The 13,608-nt window shown below is 34.5% G+C and overlaps 1 protein-coding gene across 1 annotated transcript; it reads right to left on the bottom strand.

Moving 5' to 3' along the window:
• Window positions 1-1,523: 1,523 nt before the first annotated feature.
• Window positions 1,524-10,108, bottom strand: LOC134534945 (proteasome subunit beta type-1). The gene is made up of 4 exons (XM_063373690.1): window positions 9,899-10,108; window positions 6,691-6,880; window positions 5,842-6,078; window positions 1,524-5,700 (listed from the first exon to the last, which is right to left on the bottom strand). Exons 1-4 carry the CDS (start codon window positions 9,991-9,993, stop codon window positions 5,515-5,517), a joined length of 708 nt encoding a protein of 235 aa, XP_063229760.1. The 5' UTR covers window positions 9,994-10,108; the 3' UTR covers window positions 1,524-5,514.
• Between the last annotated feature and the right edge of the window lie 3,500 nt (window positions 10,109-13,608).

Raw genomic sequence — 13,608 nt, forward strand, 5'->3', positions numbered from 1 at the left:
ATAAATTTATTTGTTTCCTCTTTTTTTTTTTTAAATACTTTTGACTACTGTTTACTAATTCATTTAATTTTAGATGTGTATTTAGATGGATATAATTATTTGTTCCTGTAAATCATTAGAAACATTAATGAGCAAACTATTGTTAATTAGAGTGGAATTATATCTTTCATTTTAATTTAAGATATATTTATAAATACATAATTAAAAAAAAAAATAAAACACTTTATTAAATCAGCCAACCCTGGCTGTTCATTTTTAAAATTCTTAAAATATGCCTAACATGTCATATATTGGGTTCTTGATAACTTCAATGGAATTCTCGTGGCAGCTGTTAGTTATTTCCCTCCAATGTTGAATAAATATTTTATAAACATTTGTAGGGTAGTAATATGTAGTTTAACATGCTACTAGTTTTGAAACCAGTCATTGACGGGGGTAAGATTTCAGTTACATCGCAAAGCATTCTAATGCATTTAGCTCAGTATTTATCTACATTGCTTATAAAGTAACTGATACACTATCATCACCATATAGTGAGAATAAAAAAATAAATATCTAAGATTTATTTGGTTAGTTCAAAAATTTAAACTAAAAAGTTTATTGAATCTTAAGTCGTCATTGGTTACTCCCTAGTACTTATTATTATCGTTACTGCTGTTGCCACAAATGCTTTTAATCATTTTTTCCTGAGGAAAAGATATATATATATATATTTTTATAAGAATTACTCAGTTTAATCAAATTGGCTGGTTAGCAAAGCTGTGATTAACTAACGGCCAGACATCAATACCTCCACATTATAATGCAATGGTTAATCCAGTTTATCTTATGGCTTGCTTACCACTCAATTAGCTTCAGGTTGAAAAGTGTTTTAGAAGTTAGTATTTAAATTTATATTGTGATAAAAATTATTTTCATTTAGGTTTGGGCTGATCTACATTAAAAAATGAAAACTTTTTCAGAGAAAATACATAAATACATAATTTTATGTAATGTAGAATTTATATATAATACATAAATTAATCGTTTAAAGATTATACATATTCGTAAAATACTTAATATTTAAATAGCTATTGTCATTTCAGGCTATATATTTATGTAAAACGCTTAACTAAAATTTTAACTTATCGTTTACTAATTCAAGCATTGCATGTTAGGATTTTTGAATCTCTTTTGAGGTAAATTTGTATTTATATGACACTATTAGCTAAACCCAAAGTTTCTTCAAAGAAGAAATCCACAAAATAGACGCAATTTCTTCCGTTTGCTCCACAAGAGAATATGAATAATATGTAGTTTAGTATTTGTAGCCCTAAGTTCATCATTTGGAAAAAATAAATAAGTTAATGCACATGACACTTTCCTGTAGTTTCGATGCATCACGGGTCATGGAAGACATGATCCACAAAAATTATATTTCAGATACTCGAGATTAAATGAGGCACAGCCACGTATATGTGAGCTATCACAAAACCTTTTTCACAACTTTTGTGAAGTCTGAGGCATAAGAAACAGATGCACACTTCTTGTTTACATCTCACATTATTTAATGGTGACGTGAAAGGTAACACAACATTAACTTGTTCTGTTGCTGAATGTTGCCTTCCTTGCAAAGTCTTTCCACTGTTGCCAAAAAAATTACCCACACACCACTGAAAAAACGGTGCCACCAGCACAGAGAACATCAGAATTATTGTGCAACATATGCAGTCGACAGCCAACCAGCTGCCACATGAACCAGCTTTATCGTATGAAACACAGATAAACAAATTTCTTATGCATGTTTGTTTCTATAAAAAAAATTAACACACTGTAATTGCCTTAACTGGACATCTAAATACTACAAAGCATGATTTAATGGATATACACCAATTACATATTTATATTGAATATGTGAAACTATAGTGAAGCATAAAAAAAGTTACCAAACAACTGCTGAAAATTGAAGTTTCGTGACTTTTAGCACCGTAACAGTTTGTTTCAAGACCTCTGCCAGTCCTTCAGTTTTGTCGCTGTCGTTAATTTTGGGACTTGTAGACAATATTTATCAAAGTTCACAACTCTATTACTGTCAATCAATTGTAGCCTTGACACAAATGAACAAATTGGTAATTTAGTTCAAAACTATGACTATAAGTTTTGGTTTGCTATATTTACATTAATTTTGTTATTTAATCTCTAGTTGCTGCCAAAAAATCTTAAAATTTGTTACCACTATAGAGTTTTCGAGACGTGAATTTCGTATTTACACATTAATTTTCTTACTCCTGTGCACACAAGGCATAGAAAATGCTGCTGTTGTGCCAGCAGAAACTGGGATGATAACCATTTCCGAACTGCTTCACTTTAACATAAATAGCCTGGCCATTCCTTTAGGTACCCCCCTTTCCAAGAATAAGACAAGCTCTTGACATGATAAGGTCCGCTCATCTACTGATGGCATGACTACAGCTCCCTAGACACAAGAACTTCCACCTGTTTTCCACTGAAGCACTGGTGTTGACAATTGCTGCAACCTTAACGATTACAAATAGTTTATTACCAGTCTCAAAACTACAAGCACGTTAACATCATGTTGGCCTTTTATCTGCCCCCTTCCATAGACGTGTTCATTAATCAAGTCACGTCTCTCAGGATTGCCCCGAGCCACACCCTAGCCTGTTCTGGTGCTCTTCTTGCAAACATCCGGGGCAAAATGACACACTGTTCACTTAAATGTGCCACTGAAGTAGCATACAAACATTTTTACATGCTCAGCAAATAAGATTCTGATAGTGGTTCGATCTGAATCAAACAAAAGGTTCCAGAATACAGGTGAAATACTGAAATACAGTGAACAATGAACCATTCCACAACACCATGGTTGCATAAATTATGCATCTGTTATATGCTAGCACTTGTCATTACCGATGTCACTGTACAGGCATGCAACCATTGATTCAGGAGGGAAAACTGGCAACTGTTACAGATCACATTCAACACAATAAAGTACATACTAAACCATACAAGATGCTTATAGTTAAAAAAATTTTTTATGGTATTTATTGTAATCAGCCGGACAATGTTTTCTGAAACTTGGGAATTTAATGCTGTGGGTCAACAAGTTACACACCAGGGTGCCCACTCTTGGCAGTAACAAAATCCAAGCCCCCCCCCCCCCCCCCCCCCCCCCCCCCCCGGATTTATCAATATTTTTCAATGTCCTTCTCAGTGAATGTTCAAACCTAATAAAATTTTGTGCATAAAATGCTACACTGAAATAAATTACAATTTTGTAAATTTATAATCAAATTATAATAAAGGTTTTAAATGGCATTTTACATGTAAACATTAACAAATATATAATAGCAAATTTCATACATAGCTGTAGGTTTATAGCAAAGCATATCACTTGAATTAAACTTTTCAGTTTCAAGTTTGTGGGTGTTATCTTTCACACTAAGCCTTCTGACAAATGGGGGACCGAATTTTAATGCAACATTTTCATTAAACACTGTTGTGAAACATTTAGAACATAAAAAAGACAGGGAATAGGTACTTGGCCAGAGACAAAAAGAGCACTATAACATATACATTGTATGGGCTCATTTTTGTTCTTTGTGCAAAGATTCATCCCTGCAAAAAAAAAAAAAATAACTGACCTAGATGAATGAAAAAATAATAGTGTGCACATACACTAGTTTCAGAAAATACATACAGGTATCCCATAGTCTGCTGTGAAAATATATTTGCTACCAGCACACTCACGTTCCTCCTTATTCAACCAACAGCACAGACATCATTGTTTAGACAGTCCCTGCATTTCCAGCATAGATAGCATTACCTGTTATGAATTTCATATCTCATTCAGAGATTTGATGTGTTCCAAATGGCAGGATTGTTTAAAGAAACAGTAACATGCACAGTGTTTCTTTATGGTGAATTTCAACCGTAAGTATTGATTGAACAATAATTTATATCCTGAGCAGTTATTTTTAAGTTTTAAATAATTTTTATAATTCATGTTTATTAATTTATTTTTATTTAAATCATAATTTTAATAAAAAAAAAAAGATTTATTTTCTTAAATACTTAAAAAAAAGTTATGAAACCCAAATAACCCAGTGTAGTGTTATTTTTAGAACAGTTTCTTCTTTCTCTCTCTCTACCTACAGTTTTACCCCTTACCGTATACGTGGTTTGAATTGCCAAAGAATTTTCACTTTAATCATGTTAACTGAGTTAAATGCACTTTTTTATTTGGAAGGCATCTGATAAACAAGTGGATTGTGGTTCCAGACTGCAAGCATACTGTCAAAACTTATCAGTGTGTCTGTTTAGGCTTGGTCTCTTTTAGTCATGACTGACCAGAAATCTGGCAGGTACTTGCAACAACATATACAAAGACACCTGACACCAATCAACACAGTAGTATTTCTGTGTATAACTATTTAAGGGTCTTCCATCAATTAGTTCCTCGGGTTTTTAAATGCTAAATCACATATTACTCATATATTATTTTTAGAATTATGTTACATTTGTAGTAGTAACAGTGAGTGAAAATGTTAAAAAAAAAAAAAAGCACAATAAAAGAAAAGAGGCTTGCTTTGTTATTCATCACGTCTGATAAGGATCAGGTAGTAAACTTTAGGTCAAAATTTACATAAGTGAGACATGTAGGCACAGCATGAAGTTTTTTAACTATGCTATAAAAAGCACTCAAAAATGGCATGAGAGAGGCAGTTTGTAGGTACAGCATGCAGTTTTCAAGCAAGCTTTTTTAACTTGCTGGACAAACAGATAATTCTTGATGGCTTTCATAAATTCACACCTAATTCAAGATTTCCCGATTTTCTTCCTGCAGATGTTGACTCATGCCCCACAACCTTCTGCTAGGATGCAGCAAGAATCATAAAAAAAATCTTCCACCATCTCTGGGCTTCCTTCCTGTTCACCACGGCTAAGTCCTTGATTTTTATCAGTGTGAGAAAAATTATTTTTGTTTTAATTTTATTCACTCACACATTCGTCACAAATTTGTTAGACAGCTTATGGTTAAGCAGGGTTGTGCAACATCCATATTCAAGCCAAGAGGTCTCACAACTTAAAAGAAGGTACAAACTAATTTTGCAATTTTTATTGCTGAAAAGATGACTTCACCTTATATGGCAGAAACTAAAGTATTTTTGTGGTTATTTTAATTAAAATGTAACAGTTTGAAACACCTGCTGTTAATAATTTCACATTTCGTATTTTATGATAAGACCAGCACATACATCACAATTTGCAATATTTTGGACATGTAAAATTATAGCTGTTTTATAATGAACAAAAAATTTAAAGTCTTGACCAATTAATGTTGTTCATACAAAAATTATGATGTTCATTTTAACACAACTTTTATCAATAATTTTTTTGCTAAACAATTATTTTCCATTTATTTTCCTTTGTTAAAATAACCATGCAAACAATTTGTTTTTAAAAGATGCACTACTCTGTCCACACACAGTGTCCAACACTTAAAGGGAAAGGTAATTAATCACGCCTGAGGGGGAATTTCTCATCTCGAACACCATCCTTGTCGATAATTTTTATAAGTATGCCGTCACCGGTGTAAATGTCTCTCTCTGCTGCCGATATGAAAACGTCTTTCAGCACTGCGAGGGCTTTCTCCAAGCTAATTGGCTGCACATCAACATTCTCCATGTTCTTCAGGCCAATCTGCAACAAGAGATCTGGAGTACAGCAACCACAGCCAAAAAGAAATGTGCGTGCGTGCACAGTTAACAAAGTCAAGCCGGTAAACTAACTAATTTATTTGTTTATTTAATCTTTGTCTCTACTTAAGTACTAAACACAAACCTGGTTATCCAAGAGTGGCTGCAGCAAGGCGCCGGCGGACCCCCCCGCTCGGAACTTGGACCGCTCGCAGTGTCCGATAGGGTCGTAACTGTAGATGCAGCCCTTGCCTTCATCGTCGAGCCCAGCCAGGATGTTGGACACGTAGTACGGGAAAAACCGCTTGTAGTACATCATGGTGGACAGCATCTGGGCCACCGCGGCCGTCGACATGCATTTCTGGTGCTCGTGCAGGTACATCTGGAAATAAAACAACATCACTGATGGTCTTGTCACACTAAATCTTGGCCGTTTTACTCACACTATAAACTCATAATATGTAAGTACACACTAGTAATTGCCTTTTAACACATTTAAACAGATACACTGAACTACATTTTCTTGTCAAATTAGATTTTCCCTGAAATAAGCCCATTAACAGGCTAAGAATTATCTCGCGTATGTTTATTAGTTAATTAATATAATGTTAACATTCCTTGAAATTTTTGAAGCTGTACATATCTTCGAAATAATCTACAAATCAATGCTGCTTCCAGCCTGCAACCGGGTCAGCAAAGTAAAATGCCACCATTTTCCTCTGTCCACCATTCCTCCTCCTTCTCTCTGTTCCATTATTTTATTCTCCACTCCTTTAACTATCTGCTCTTCCCACCTCCTTCTTGGTGCCTTCTTCAGTGTACTTCAACTCCATCATTTTCCTAGGCAGACACTTTTACCATTCTCTAAACATGGCCATACCATCTCATTCAAGCTCTTTACGCCTGCTCTAGCTTGCACCGTCTCATCTGATCCTGTCTCACTCACTACCCAACTCCAAGGTGTGTGCCGAGCCGAAGAAGGAGCAAGACTCGCCTGCAAGCGAGCCTCGAGGATCCGCGTGAGCGTCAGCGTGTCGCACCAGCAGCCCGTGGCGCCCAGCACCGTCGTGCTCGACAGCTTGAACAGCTTCGACTGCTCTCGGGTGTACACGGAGAAGCCACTGCTCAGCCGGGTGTCCGAGGCTATTATCGCAAAATCATCACCAGCAATCGCCACAATGCTCCTGAAATAAATAAAATAAACAGGCAATTATTTAGAAAACTGACTTATCTTAAAGACATGAAAAATAGTGACAACAATAATTGTATGCATAACATGGGAAATTAATTAAACTGTAAAGAAATTTTTTAATTGCTCTATTACCATACCTATGTGGAAAGTAGGAAAAATAGTTTTAAGGATCTCTGGATCATGTTGCAGTTAGTATCAGCGGGTGGTGAGTAAGGGCCGGAGGGCACTAGGGCTGCTTGGCAGGACCCTCCAGAGGGCAGGGAGGAGGGTAAGGGAGAAGGCATTGGTCAGACCAGTCATGGAGTATGGAGCTGTCATCTGTTAGCCCTACCTAGTGACTGAGGTAAGGGAGCTGGAGAAGGTGCAGCGTAGAGTAGCAAGGTGGGTGGTGGGTATGTGGCAGAAAAGGGAAGGGCAAGCGGGGGAAATGCATAGCCTGACTGAGAAGATTACGTAGCTAGAGTGGGAAGCATTACAAGGGAGGAGAAGGGTGTAAAGGTTAGTCCGACTGTATAAGGTAATAAAGGGAGAAGGGGGGGGGGGGGGGCTGGGAGCGGATGGGGACTAGGATACATAGAGGTGGGTATAAAGGGCGAAGAGATCACAGGTGGAAGCTCCAGAGAGACTGGAGGCGAACGGAAAGGGTTAGGAACGCTTTTCTTGGCAGGACAGGAAGGGAGTGGAATGGGTTGGATGAAGAGATGATAGGGGTGAAAGATGCAAAGGATCTACGAAGAATGCTAAGGAAGAGGGAGGGAGTGGAAAAGGAGGACTCCTTGCCACCAGGTGAAAGCCCAATTGCAAGCGTAATAGTCAATTCAATCAAGTAAAAAATAAAGCACAACATGGTGACAGCAGCCTCACTGCACAGGCTATCTAATGTAACTTATAAACTGTCAGAAACCAGGAGGAATTTTGACACCCTCTTTTCAGGGAAAACACAGAAATAAATGTCTGCAGAACAAAATAATTGGTAATTTAACTTTGTTTTATGGAACACCCACTTAAGTTGAAATTTACCAAATTAGGAAAATATTGGTAAATCTGTATTGTACGGATTAGCGCCAAAAAAAAATCGTACAAATATGAAATAACTTTCATTATATGCTCTTTTACGTCCTCTTTTCAAAACCGCCTGCGGAGATTACAAATTCCAATTACTTTTGGAGATATTGCCTTTCTTATTTTGCAATACAAGCCCTATGTAATCATTTAACAGACGCCATTTTATATTTTGCCCTGTGTGCGTGAATGCCTAAATAACAGAAATTTTCCATTAGTTAAGGTTAGTTACATGATAAATACTTCAAAATAAACGGAAATTAAAAATAATATCAATTAATTTTACTTGTATAGTTTTAAGTATTTATAATGTAACTGACCTGACCTAACAAAACGGGACAAAGGTAGATTAGGTCAGGTCAGCTACAGTATAAATACTTTGAAAACTGAACGGACATTAAAAATAATAAAAATTAATTTTAATGGTTGTTTAGTTTTAAAGTATTTATAATGTAGCTGACCTGACCTAACAAACCGGGAAAAAGGATGAACAGTAGGAACTCACGTAATTTTCTTTTTACGTGATGTAGTCGTTCAACTACGTCGCGGAAAAAAAAAAAATCATACTTGTAAACAAGCAACAATGGTGAACGCGGGAAGCCTACGATTCACTCAACTTTCTGGACATACCCGAATACTCACGTTGGCAAGCCTTCTTTCAACAGACGAGAGGCAAACGCCTGATCGTGCATCTTCGGTTTTTTTTTTTGTTTATTGTAAATAAATATGCAACTAATGAAAACTACATTATAAATACTTCAAAACATTGTGGATGGTTGATTTGGTTAGGATAGCTACATTAAAAATACTGTGAAATCATGAAAACGGTTTCCTAGTGCTGGATAGCTACATATTAAAAAGTTATTTGCTAAGCAACCATAAAATGATTTTACAGTTTTTTTAATATAGCTATACTTACCTAATATAACCAACCATTCACAATGTTTTAAAGTATTTTTAATTACTTCTTGCTAATTTTAAGAAAAGAAGGCTTGCCAACGTGAGTATTCGGGTATGTCCAGAAGGATGTGTGAATCGTAGGCTTCCCTTTGAACGCCGCATCAGTGCACAACATGAAAATTAAAAAATTCCATATCTCCTAAAGTATTTGGAATTTCTGATCTCCGCCGGGTTTAATGAAAAGAGGAAGTTAAAGAGCACAGAATAAAGGTATTTTCGGATTTTTAAATTTTTTTTTAAAAAAATCGCCAAAAAATGAATATTAAAAAATTCGATATCTCCAAAAGTAATTGGAATTTTTTATCTCCGCAGGCGGTTCTGAAAAGAGGACGTAAGATAGCATATAATGAAAGTTATTTCATATTTGTACGATTTTTTTTTGGCGATAATCCGTACAATACAGATTTACCAAAATATTTTGTTACAGAAGTTAAGATCTTATAAAACTTATTTCTTTTACTGCACTTCTAGATAATTGGAACATAAATGAAAGGTTTTTATAGGTTAGGTTGGCGATTTTCAAAATACTCTTGAATAATATAAATGTATAAATTCTTGCATATTTATATTTCTATTATAATTATATTTTATAATACTCTGTAGCTGTTAAGTGAATATAAATTTCTGAAAAATTATGTTGTACAAGTTTCTTAAATATTGATGGCAAATTAACTGCTATTATTTCAAATTCGGGGGAATTTTAATAATACGTTTTCCCTACGATTTCCCTGGACTTTATTGACCTACCCAAAATAGAATTCCTGATCCTGTGACAATCACAACCACCCGTTTGCAGGGCAATCCACTCACAGTTGTTCTGCTAAAAATTACAAAGGGCAATCCACTCACAGTTGTTCTGCTAAAAATTACAAGTTTTAAATTTTGATTTTTGCAAAATTCTCAGTACAATATTTAATACTACACATGTACTTAATAAAATAAACATAAAAGTTTCTTAGACCTATGTTAATGTGCTAACTGTACTCACCCTCCATTATCTGCATACGGATTAAACGCTGCTTGCGTGGGGCCTGCGTGATGCAAAGCCGGCAAATCAAAACGAGGATTCATGATAGATGCCATTTATATTTTTGTAAAATTTACGTTCCTTCAATCATCAACTCACGAAAGTAACACCATAGACACAACACAATGACATTACCAATTTTAACTTCTTTTGTCACATAGATATGTAAACAAGATAAAGTGTGCAACGCCAGAAAAATTAAAATTGATAAAAAAATATATTTATTTATTTATTTAGAAAGTTGAAATTACTTGTACTTAAATTTAAAGAAAACAAAAAAACCTTGTTTATGATTTTAACTGAATTTTAGATACAAATTAATTGTTGGCGAAAAATTAAGTTATTAGCTAAATCATCTGAAATGGAAGCTGAGATACGCTATTTTTGATTAAGTTTATTTCAACATTATAAAAGTAAAAACTGGAATAATTTTACTATACTTATAATATCTTTTACATGTGTTTTTAATGTTAAAAGTCATTTTATTGTTAGGTTGTTACCAAATTAAAGTTTGAAATAGTGTATTGATATTCTGAATCCAAGATGGTGTTTAAGCCACACGTGCAACCTATCGTATCAATCACAATCTATAATTGGCAACGTCTATTCGCTCTTGAAACTACTATAAATTATACATTAAAATGTCAAACAATCCACACTTGTGTATCATTTTTTTGCTATGATTTATATACTCTGCAATGTAATTCATAATGTTTCAGTAATTATTAGCACATACAAAATGCTATAAATAGTTTATTTTTAAATTATTTTCCCACAACTAAATCAGGTAAACATTGTGATTTTAATTAATTTTTGCATTTCTTCCTAAGCTGTTACGATAATTTTTAAATTCATGGCTTTTTGAGTAAAATTTTCATAAATACTTAAAATTATTACAACAAAATTAGTTTAAATTATTCCTACCCGGTAATATACCTTACAATATGCCAACAAACAAACAAAGGAATCATATCTATTGTTATCAGCTAGGTAAGTGAACAGAGTGGTGGAGTCTTGTTGGATGCAGGGTCTCCACAGTTAGTACTTTCGTACTAGATCTAGTACTTTTATAACTTTTTTAATGGTTTAGTATAGATCTAGTACATTTTTCTTTAATATAATAATATTATTGTAACTCCAATATGTTTTATTATTAAGCGTAATTATTTTTAAAAAACTATGGAATGTATGTGTGTGTGTGTGGTGTGATATTTAATTTCGAGCATTGCAATGTCATAATAACTTCCTAAATTGTTAAAAACCATAACAAATTATAATTTAGTACTTTTTTTTTCTAATCTAGTACTTTTTTCTCGCCTAAGTTGGTACAAAATATTTTTTCCTTGTGGACACCCTGGTTGGATGTTGCTCGGTCGCTTTGCTGAGGATGGAATTGTTGTTTGCATGGTGACAGCTCTGTGGAGGTGCACTCTCACACTCTGAAGCGGGAGTAGACCGTCTGGCCCAATGTAGCTGATAGAGGACGCACTCACTTTGGAGAATTGTGGTGGAAATTTACTGAACTACTAGTTGGTCCACACATTGTGAGTCCATGGATATGCCCCTATGATGACCAGCTTTGACTTTGGTACACAGGAGATTTCTAGGATAGGACAAACAGTGGGTTGTAACACATTACTAACAATTTGGTGACCAATTGGTGAGCCTTTTACTTCAGGCAGGGGCACTGCGAAGTGCCACTAAAAAACATTGACTGACCACAAGCACATAACAGTCACTAGGTCCTTGCTTCCAGTTCTGGGCATTAACACAAAATGTACATAAAAATTACTCAAGTGAATGTGTGGTAATAAGCGGTGCCCCTGACTGGACTGGATGCAAGGACTCAAGACGCCACCTCCCTGCGCACAGAGCGGAAGTGACGAAATGAAAACAACTGAACTCAGAAACTCTGGTGGCCAGTCTGTTTGGTTACGAAATGAAGTCTTATCCACAGAACATTTAAATTACTGCACACAAGGTGGCCATTGACCGAGCAGTCTGGGAAGGGTAAGCTTCAGAGCAGCGGCAAGCTGCCAACAGAGCTGGTACACTATAGCTTTAATTAAGAGTGAATGAGGTTCAATGTAAGATTTAATACTTTTCTTTCACCTGTTTATACTTTTAAATTTTACACAAATATAAATATTAAATTAATAAAACATATAGATGCCTAGGTATATAAAAACGGAATAACTTTTAGCATGCTAGCTTATGCTACGTAAGAATGTCATTCTGATACTGATATCTCTAAAATATTGATATCTCAAAAATGAAGTAGTGCTGGGATAAAATACAAATTTGGTTCAAATGGAGTCAAAAGAGTTACTCTAGCAAAGAATACATCATGTGCAACTTTTGTAGGTATTCTACTGAAATCCCACAAAAAACATTATTTAAAAACAATCAAAGAAAAAAAAATTCTAGACCAGCATGTAGTCTGTATATTTATTACCTACCTAATTACATTAACATACTAAGTACCTACATAAGAATACTGGACAGCTTTTCCATTTTTTTTTTTTTTTTTTTTAATTAGGGTGCTGCTGTTATGCAGCAAGGAATGATGAAGGATTTTAATCTACTGTAATGTGTTTGTTTATAACTGTAAGCTTTAGTAAACCTCAGAAGTTTTGATGATGAGAATGGTACATAACAACTGGCAGATTTATACATGAAACTTCAAAAATTTTGTTTCAGTATTAGCTACATCATTTTCACAAGCTGCACACAGTGGCGGATCCAGGATTTTGGTTTGGGAGGGGCTTGACCCAGCTGAGACTAGGCTTTATCAAGGCAAACACTAAAACAATAGTGGACCCAGATGCTTTTGGAGGGGGCTTGAGCCCCTTAGCCCCCCCTCTGGATCCGCTACTGGCTGCACATACAGTTTGTGCATTTAAAAATTAGTTTTTTCCTCACATCATCCTGCATTGTAGGGACAAGATTAAATGGTAAATTGCGATAAAACATAAATAACACTGAAAAGTGTATATGTATAAAAAATGCAACTTAATGATACCATAAAGCACCAAAATCCAACTACAATCATAAAAGTATTCTGCATTTTTAATAAAAAATTAATACTAATCACAAAAATAAAATCTTTCAAGATAATAAATTGAAGTACGTAATGTAATTTATTTAGCGGAATTTGTACCAAAATGTATGTACAAAATAGATAGGAAAACCTTTTTACTTTTTTTGTTCTTGAAACTGTTATTTGTAACTCATTTTTACAGCACAGCATGGTACATTTTCTACACACAAAAACACTTACCAGTTTATTTTTATTAATACGAGTAGCCAAACATTTTTATTACAAATTATTATATTGTAAAAGTGCATCATATATCAGTCAAAACTAAACTGTTTTGGTGAAATAAGTATCATGAAACATTTATGTGCATATTTATTTATGCTGTCCTTAAGAATAAACAGAATTCATTAAAAAAAAAAAAAAAAAAGCTTCAAAAAAGTAACACATATTACCCATTTTAAAAACAATATCAGCCTAAAAATTAAAACCATAAATTTTGTCCCTATGCATCACTCAGTTTAAGAAAAGCAAACTGGTTCCAAACCAGCAAGCCTTGTGGCACAAAGAATTGTTCTGTTAGAAAAAACTATAATCCTTCAGATGGAATTTGTGGCGAGATAAAAAAAAAAGG

This window comes from Bacillus rossius, chromosome 8 (genome assembly GCF_032445375.1).
Source record: "Bacillus rossius redtenbacheri isolate Brsri chromosome 8, Brsri_v3, whole genome shotgun sequence".
NCBI lineage: Eukaryota > Metazoa > Arthropoda > Insecta > Phasmatodea > Bacillidae > Bacillus > Bacillus rossius.

Bases quoted from the DNA above. Each gene is read 5' to 3' on its own strand.
- LOC134534945 (XM_063373690.1), bottom strand. From the start codon at position 9,993: ATGGCATCTATCATGAATCCTCGTTTTGATTTGCCGGCTTTGCATCAC. The intron at 6,881-9,898 runs GTGAGTACAGTT...TATTTATTTCAG, and splicing joins CCGTATGCAGATAATGGAGG to GAGCATTGTGGCGATTGCTG. The intron at 5,701-5,841 runs GTTTGTGTTTAG...CTCTTGTTGCAG, and splicing joins AGCCACTCTTGGATAACCAG to ATTGGCCTGAAGAACATGGA.